We start from the raw sequence: 9223 nt of genomic DNA on the forward strand, positions 1-9223 counted from the left end.
CCAGTCCATCCTGAAGGAAATCAGTCCTGAATATTCACTGATGGACTGATGCTGAAGCTGAAACTCCAATACTTTGGCCACCTGATGTGAAGAACCGACTCATTTGAAAAGACCTTGATTCTGGGAAAGATTGAAGGCGGAAGGAAAAGGGGAAGACAGAGGATGAGATGGTTGGATGGCATCACTGACTCATGGACATGAGTTTGAGCAAGCTCCGGGTGTTGGTGATGGACAGGGAGGCCTAGCGTGCTGCAGTCCATGGGGTCACAGAGTCGGACATGACTGAGCGACTGAACTGAACTGAACTGAGCGGGCGGGGTGGGGGTGGGGAGGGGGGCACAAAGTCTTTTAAGACCTTGTCTCAGAGGGCGCACACCATCGCTTTTGTCTTTTTCTGTTCATTAGGCACCTAAGCACAGCAGGTGGAAATTTAGTATTCATCTTTTAAAGGGCTTCCCTCGTGGCTCAGATGGTAAAAAAAATCTGCCTGCAATGCAGAAGACCCGAATTTAATCCCTGGGTTGAGAAAGATCCCCTGGAGAAGGGAAGGGCTACCCACTCCAGTATTCTTGCCTGGAGAATTCCATGGACGGAGGAGCCTGGCGGGCTACAGTCCATGGGGTCGCAAAGAGTCGGACACGACTGATCGACCAACACTTTTAAAGGGAGGAGTGCCCTGACATTTGAGGACATGTTTTAAAACCGTCACAGTCACTGTTTCCCAACCAGCTGAGCCTGCAGGTGACCTGTGAGCCATGTTTTCCTGGCTCCCAGGGCTGAGATCTTTCAGAGCCGGGACCATGCCTTGGTCACCGTGGTCGCCTTGGAACCAAGCACGGTGCCTGGCGTGTAGTAGTTTCTCAAATATTTGATAATAAAGAGCTTAACAAGCTGAAAGCCTGAAGCAGATCGACTGTGATAATTACGATATTCAAGAGTTCAGTGATATTCAGGCAGACTGGAGCCAATCCAGGGTCACCCTAACTAGGCAGCTGAGCGATCTCAGGCAAGTTGTGTTGACTGGAAGGCCTCTGGGTTTAGAAGGAGGATCTCTCCAGCCCTTCTGGCTCTGACGGGTTTGGACAAGGGGAAAGGAGCCGGGACAGGCTGTGAGGCCTCTGCAGACAACACGAGCGCAGCGCGCCGCCTGCCTGCAGTGGGACCGCACCATCTCCTGACCCAGGTCCCTCTTCTCGTTGCAGGTTGCCCTGCTCCCCAACAGCGCTGCCGACCTGGGCAAGTACATCACTGGTCACAAGGCGCTGGCCTCAAATGCCTACCTTCCGGGTCCTCCTGGCCTGCCTGGGGGCCAGGGCCCCCCTGGTGAGTATGAACATAAATGTGAGCGTCACTCAGCCGTGTCCAAATCTTTGCAAGTCCTTTCATGGTCCATGAAATTCTCCAGGCTAGAATATGGAAGCGGGGAGCCTTTCCCTTCTCCGGGGGATCTTCCCAACCCAGGGATCGAAGCCAGGTCTCCCACATTGCAGGCGGATTCTTTACCAGCTGAGCCACTAGGGAAGTGAGTGTGAATAGGAACATGAAAGGGTGATAGGTTCACCAGCCAGAGCCTGCGAGGAGCTCACGTTTAGTGGGGATGGGGCGGAGTTCTTTAGCTTCCATGGGTAGGAGCAGAAGCCAGGGTCCAGGGGACTCCCACGCCTGTGCGCCAAGAAATGGACAAACCTGAGAAACCCTCATAACCAACAGTCATCAGGGGGAAAAGGCATCGTCCTGGACTGGACCAGAGTCTTAAAGATCATTATTAAGTTACAGGGAGACAAAATGAAAACTATTTTTAACACTAGCATGTGTGAACGTGGGATGGTGTACTGAACACCTCTGGGCTCATCACCTGCTCTCACATTTCATGGCCAGCCTTGGGCCACTGTTTTCCAATCCTCTCTCCTCCTCCTCCTGTTATTTGTGAACACTCTTACATTGATATTTATTTTTATATCTGTCTCTATGTTTCACTTTATTAAGTCACCCTCACTGAGATACAATTCTGTACAGTAAAATGTACACAAGTCACAGTCGGACAAGTTTTCATATATGCCTGTACTCCGTGCATGCCCAGCCTCTTCAGTCGTGTCCGACTCTGCAGTCCTATGAACTGCAGCCTGCCAGGCTCCTCTGTCCAAGGGATTCTCCAGGCAAGAACACTGGAGTGGTTGCCACTTCCTCCTCCAGGCGATCTTCCCGACCCAGGAATCGACCCCGCGTCTCCTGTGTCGTCGTTGTCTTGGGCTGATTCTTTACTGCCGAGCCAGTGGGAAGCCCTGCGTGCACCCTGTCTCAAGCCCTCACTAAGCACCACTGTGTATCTGGTCTACATCCAGATATAGAAACTTCCCGTCACCCCCAGAAAGTGCCCTGTGCCCCTGACAATCTGCATCCTCGGCTCTAGGTAACCACCAACCTCCTTTCTGTCGCTGCAGTTTTGTCTGTTCCAGAACTTTGTGAAAAGGAATCTATTCTTTTGTCTGGCTTCTTCAGCATACCATTTTGGAGATTCCCTCCTGTACACTGAAGAAAATCCCAAACATCCTGTCTTTCCATCGGGAAATACACAAGAAGAACTGAAAACAGTGACAGGACGTTTTCTCTTTTATCATGAGTCTCCCCATAGGTAGATCAGTATTTTTTTTCCCCATACTAGTGGAGGAAATATTATTAGGGTTAGCAAACGTTCTGAGACTTGGACATCTTATCCCCGAGGCTCATCATTTAGCAGTGAGCTGGGAGTTGTGAGTGACCTCCTGACATTTTAATGGGGACAACAAAGCACATGGAATGAAAGCAAGCAGAATAAAGCGGTCCCTGTCTGCCCCCAAGTAAAGAGTTCAGGTGCTTCCAGCCGTGGAAGCTTAAAGAAGAGACAGATCAGTGTAGCCTGCAGTGATCGGGGGACTTGGGGCTGAAGCTGGACGTGGACGGACATGAAAGGTAGGACCATGGAAGGACATGGGCAGGTTTCAGGATGGAAGGTCAGCAGCAACAAAGGCTCAAAACACTTTCTAAATTGTGTGTTTTCTTCTCCACTAATATCTTCATCTCCCAGTTTCCATCAAAACCCAGACTCCTGGGGCTCCGTCTGTACAGAGACCAAAAGCTGATCCAAGACTTTGGTTTCTCCCCTTGTTCATTCCCTTGACTTCTTTCCTCCAGCAGACACCACACACAGGCAGCCTCTCGCTGCTCCTGAGTAAGCTTGGGTCTCTTCTTGTAAATAGATTCTCAGCACAGTGTTCTCCGCCCTTCTCTAAGGAAATGTCCTTGCTCTGCTTCCCTGGAGAAAATTCATCCCCAGGCCAGTCTGCATGTCACTCCAACACGGACATTCGAGGAACAGGGGAGCCACTGGCCTCTTTCTTCTAATGAATGACTTGCGGGCTTTCCATACCCGTCCTGCCGTCTGGTTTCTAGCATCGTGTGGGCTGCCCGGGGCCTTGCTGGGGCGGACTGCCGTCTGGTTTCTAGCATCGTGTGGGCTGCCCGGGGCCCTGCTGGGGCGGAGAGCCGCTGAGGACTCGCTCTGGCAGTGCCCTTGCTTTCTCCTCCGGTCCTGTTTCCGTCTCCCTCCTGGCTCCTAGCAGCGTGCTGTGTGATGCTGTCCACTGAGACGTGTTAGGGCAGCTAGAGGGAGAACTGGACTCTCTTCCCCTTAACTAACACTCCAGTCCTGAAGTCTGATGAATCACAGGCTGGGGCGCCGAGCCAGGAAGCTCCGCTCGGTTTGGAGTCCTGTGGCTTTGGTGTGGAGTGGTGGGTGCTCGCCGCCCCTCCCTGGGACATGGAAGGTGCTGACATTTGCTCATCAAACCCCACAATTTAAAGGCACCCGACGCGGTGATCTCTAAAGCTCACTGATTGCCTAAATGAAGGTAAGATATGACCTCCAGCCTGTCCTTGTGTTTTTAGAGGTAAAGTATTTTGTTATGAGAGGGAGCTGGTCCCCTTCCCAGGTAAACTCTTTCAAGGATGTACCTGGAACCAGCATTTAGAGGAAGGGGGCGGGTGAGACATACTTGGATGGAATAATTAAGTTTTTAATGTTGGCTTAATTATTTCGTGAGCTAGAAAAGACTTCCCAAATATGCTAAGTCTGAAGTCTCTGGGGGTTTTTTGTTTTGTTTTCCAGAGCCTGAAAGTCATTCCATTCTATCACTGTGTTCTGCCAGTTGTAGGAGCCGTGTACCATCAAAGAGGAACTCCTGTGTGCATTTGAAAGAGAGGACTCAGTATAGCGCTCAGGAATACATCATTGAGAAATAGTGACAGTGCAGCAGTCAGCCCAGTCCCTTCGTTAAAGTCATGTGACATGAAACATCTACTGAACAGCCTTTTCTGTACCTGGGCTTCTCTGAGAGCATGCTGACAATTAAAGTATAACCATGCCCACGTAAAGTTGACAGTCTAAAATGGGGTTAAAACACAGCATCCTTCCCTATGCTAAAGAATGAAGTTGGATCCTTGCTTTCTACCGTATACAAAAGGGATTAAAAACCTAAATGTAAGACCTGAGACTATCAAACTCCTAGGAGAAAACATAGGTGAGGACTTTCACGACCTTGGCAATGATTTCTTGCCTATGATACCAGAAGCACAGATGACAGAAGCAAAACTAGAGCTGAAATTATCCAGTCTGCTCGGGCAAACTGCCTTCCTCTTGTGCCTTTAACATGGGTCGTTATCTTAAAGTCCCTGTGTGATAACCCTAGCATCTGGGTTGCCTCTGAGTCTGATTCTGTTGATTGCTGTATTTCTTGAATTGTTTGATTTTGTTGTTTGATTTTGAGGAGAGTAGTCTGGAGTTGTTTAATTTTGAGGAGAGTAGTTTCGTTTGGGTGTTGGTTTGAGTTTTTTAGAATGTGCCTTAAAATGTTGCTCTGAATGCCGGGCACTGTTTGCAGAGGGCCAGTGGAGACTGGGTGCGTGGTAATCACTCCCGGAGACGGGTTCGCAGGCTGCGCGCAAGGAGTTGGGCCAGTTTAATGAATAACTGAGAGGTTTGGCTGTGTTGTCACTGACTCTACCTCTACTGTGGTCTCCAAGTTTTCAGATTCCTTCGATGGTAGGACACTGTTACTTTGGTGAGGGGCAAGCAGTGGGTATGCAGTTGTTTTACAGGCTTTCCTGGTGGCTCAGATGGTGAAGAATCTGCTGCAGTGCCGGAGACGCAGGTTCAATCCCTGGGATGGGCAGATCCCCGGGAGAAGGAAATGGCAACCCACTCCAGTTTTCTCGCCTGGGAAATCACATAGACAGAGGAGGCTTGCTGGCTACAGTCCATGGGATCACAAAAGATTCGGACACGACTTAGCAGCTAAACAACAGCCCAACTGCTCTCTGAGGCAGATTCTTATTAGCCCTGCTTTACAGATGAGGAACGAAGGTTCACAGAGGTCAGGCAGCTTGTCCACGATTCAAAGGCAGGTCCCCCTGCGGTTAAAACCTGTACCCCAGCCACTCCCCAGCTGCGTTGACCACTGCCCTGCAGGGATGGGGGGATTCCAAGGGCAGATGGTCCCGAGACTGGTGAAATTAAAAGCTTAAAGGAGGTGAAAGATGTTGAAGAGGTGAAATGGTCACTGATTGGATGAGGAGCTTACAGAAATAGAGGAATTTATAGGAAGACTCCCAAGTTTCTGGCTTGAACAGATGGGGATGGGAGGTCCATGAAAGGAATGGGAAGTCTGAGTCAGTTGGCTGAACGCCTAAGACTAACACGTTGTCAGTCAACAGTATTTCAATACAAGAAATGTTTTAGAGAAAGAATGGGGACGGACGGCAATTTTTGGTCATGTTCAAAATGCCTATGGGACATCTCAGTGGAGAGGTCAGAAGGCAAAGGGCAGAGTGCAAAGAGAAACGGCTGCAAGGGGCGCCTGGACTGTCAGCCAGCCAGAGTCCTCGTCCTCCTCCCGGGCTGTGGACTAACGAGGTGCTCTTTGATTGCAGGCTCTCCAGGACCGAAGGGGAGTCCCGGCTTCCCAGGGATCCCAGGCCCCCCCGGGCAGCCTGGCCCACGGGGCTCGATGGGACCCGTGGGACCATCTCCTGACCTGTCCCACATTAAGCAAGGCCGGAGGGGCCCTGTGGTCAGTATTTCATCAGAGCTCCTACCTGTGGCTGGGGAACGCGTGTTCCTTCTGCTAAACAAGGTCCCTTTGCCTTGTAGGGTCCACCAGGCGCCCCAGGAAGAGATGGCTCTAAGGTAAGTCTTCCGAGTGGTCCTTCCACGTTCAGGTCCTCAGTCACCGCCTCCTTGCAGGCATCACCTGGAGCTCAAGTATGGTTCACTGGCCCCCTTTGCATGTGGCCAAGTTGAGACACAGATATACTTTTTGTCCCCAAAGTTGGGAGGAAAATATAAAAAGCCATTTTCTTAAGATATGGAACAACCATAATAACAAAAACAGCCGCAAAAACCACTTGGAAGAAAAAACGACCCCTATAAACATTAAACCTCCTGGTTGTCATGGTAGCATGTTTTTCTATTTAGCCAGGCTTCTCTATGGGGCTGTTTTACGTGTGTTCCTAATTTCTTTGCTGTGTTTAAGTCAAGAACAGGAGAAGCTCCAGTCTCTGCAAGTGGGTGGTTTCGCTCTGGGGGGCTCCCTGCCCCACCGGCCTCATAAAGTCAGTGTGAGTTACTTTAGATGCTTCTAAGCTATTCCACATGCTGCCTGGAAATACCCCATTCCCTCCTTTCAGATCTGGTTGGAAAACACATGGCCTTGGGGGAAATGGAAATGAGAGGCACTTGACTCAAGCCTTTCGGTTGAGAGCAGCGGCCCCAAGAGTGCAGCGGGAAGCTGACGTTTGCTTTCCGTAGGAGATACTTGCTGTCTTGTGTGGGGAGATGGTAGTGGTGGGGTCTAAATGGAGGCGGGGGTGGTGGCACCTATGTGGTCCAGATGCTAACCCTGACCCTTCTGTTTTCAGGGGGAAAGAGGCGCACCGGGTCCCAGAGGGTCTCCAGTAAGTAGCCCCACCTGTCTTGCTTCCCCAGGGCAGCGCGCTCGGGGCTCCCTCTCAGGGGAGCCTTCCTAGTTGGTCTTGTTAGCAACAGCCGGCCCCTTGAAGCTGTGGCTCAGCCCGGCCACGGAGAGCTCCGTGGTTACAGGAAGAATCACAACAGCCTTTTGCAGCTGGTTGGGTTTTACAAATCCACTTCCTGGGTTTTTTTGGGAGGGGTTTTTGTTTGTTTGCTTGTTTGTTTGTTTTTGTCATGGCTAATCTTTATCTGTGCTTCCCTGCTGGCTCATCGGTAAAAAACCCACCTGCCAATGCAGGAGACGTGGGTTAGATCCCTTGGTTTGGAAGACCCCCTGGAGAAAGGGAATGGCTACCCACTCCTGTGTTCTTGCCTGGAGAATTCCATGGACAGCGGAACTTAGCGGGCTACAGTCCACGGGGTAGCCAAAGACTTGGACACTACTTAGCGACGAAACAGCAATCACGACGATCTTTATTTGGAATGTCTTAAGATTCAAAACCCTAGTATGTCCTAAGTCTGTCTCCAGGTGTGTCTTACAGCAGACAGTGGCAGAGCTGAGGTTCAAATCCAAGAGAACCGCAGCCTCTTACCCACTGCTCTCCACCTCCCAGGGCTCTTTGGAAGGTAGCCTAGGAGGGGCATTCTCAGATTCTGTCATTCTACCAGATTTGACAGAGCCTGAGAGCTAGAAGTCCGTGTGCCGCCAGAGCGCATCCGGGAGGCGAAGGAACACAGGGCGACAGCCGCCAGCTGCTCTTTACGGGCCTGACGTTTCCCCAGCAGACGGCAGGGCAGACCATGGCGCCCCCGGAAGCCCTGAGTCAGCCGAGGGGTGGGTCTCTGGTCGTCTGGTTTGACCCCTCTCTCCTGTGCAGGGACCCCCCGGTTCTTTTGATTTCCTGCTGATCGTGCTGGCGGAAATCCGTAACGACATCACCGAGCTGCAGGAAAAGGTGTTCGGGCCCCGGACTCACCCTTCAGCAGAGGAGTCCCGGACTCACTCTTCAGCAGAGGAGTTCCCGTTATCTCAGGAATTTTCCAGCTCTCTGGAGACCCTGGACGTGGGCTCCGGAGATGACTCCCCGGGAAGAACTGAGACAAGAGACTTGGGAGCCCCCAGAGACTTCTATCCTTAGTGCATCCCACATCTTCATGCCAAAGGAAGAGTGTTTTCCCCTGCAGTGAAATTCTCCAAAGAACAAAATCAAAACATCCCTGGAGACCTGAAAAAAGATACTTTTTTTATTTTCTTTACTCTTTCCCTTTCTTCTTCCTACTTCTCGTCTTCCAGACACTGTTTCCAGAGTCTCCTGGTAGACATCCTAAAGATACCAGGAATGAAATGATTGATTTCAGTGCTTCCCCTGGAGAATCTACAGGGCAACTTTTATTTGAATTCCTTCTTTTCCAGGGACTTCTAATTTCTGAATTAGGTACTCACATTATCTTAAAATTTGGCAGACTATCAAAAAGGGGGGAAGAGTTCTAAGAAAATGTGACTTTCAGTTCAGTTTCTCAGTCATGCCGGACTCTTTGCGACCCCATGAATCGCAGCACGCCAGGCCACCCTGTCCATCACCAACTCTTTGAGCTTACTCAAACTCATGTCCATTGAGTCAGTGACACCATCCAACCATCTCATCCTCTGTCGCCCCTTCTCCTCCTGCCCTCAGCCTTTCCCAGCATCGGGGTCTTTTACAATGAGTCAACTCTTCGCATCAGGTAGCCAAAATACTGGAGTTTCAGCTTCAGCATCAATCCTTCCAATGAATACCCAAGACTGATCTCCTTTAGGATGGACTGGTTGGATCTCCTTATAGTCCAAGGAACTCTTCTCCAGTACCACAGTTCAAAAGCATCAATTCTTCGGCACTCAGCTTTCTTTATCGTCCAACTCTCACATTGGTACATGACTACTAGAAAAACCATAGCCTTGACTAAACAAACCTTTGTCAGCAAAGTAATGGCTCTGCTTTTTAATATGCTGTCTAGGTTGGTCATAACTTTTCTTCCAAGGAGCAAGCATCTTTTAATTTCATGGTTGCAAACACCATCTGCAATGATTTTGGAGCCCCAAAAAAATAGTCTCTCACTGTTTCCACTGTTTCCTCATCTATTTGCCATGAAGTGATGGGACCAGATACCATGATCTTAGTTTTCTGAATGTTGAGCTTTAAGCCAATTTTTTCACTCTCCTCTTTCACTTTCATCAAGAGG

At 50.2% G+C, this 9223-nt stretch overlaps 1 protein-coding gene across 2 annotated transcripts in view; it reads left to right on the top strand.

Moving 5' to 3' along the window:
* CCBE1 (collagen and calcium binding EGF domains 1) overlaps positions 1–8218 on the top strand; it is a 216359-nt gene extending 208141 nt beyond the window's left edge. For both annotated transcript variants that reach the window (XM_070452441.1, XM_020893424.2), the window contains exons 7-11: positions 1203–1323; positions 5965–6104; positions 6185–6220; positions 6952–6987; positions 7882–8218. In XM_070452441.1, the coding sequence (XP_070308542.1) occupies positions 1203–1323; positions 5965–6104; positions 6185–6220; positions 6952–6987; positions 7882–8142 (594 nt within the window). In that variant the 3' untranslated portion in view covers positions 8143–8218. The remainder of the gene's footprint in view (positions 1–1202; positions 1324–5964; positions 6105–6184; positions 6221–6951; positions 6988–7881) is intronic.
* The last annotated feature ends 1005 nt before the right edge of the window (positions 8219–9223 follow it).

Source organism: Odocoileus virginianus, chromosome 22 (assembly GCF_023699985.2).
Source record: "Odocoileus virginianus isolate 20LAN1187 ecotype Illinois chromosome 22, Ovbor_1.2, whole genome shotgun sequence".
NCBI classification, from domain to species: Eukaryota; Metazoa; Chordata; class Mammalia; order Artiodactyla; family Cervidae; genus Odocoileus; species Odocoileus virginianus.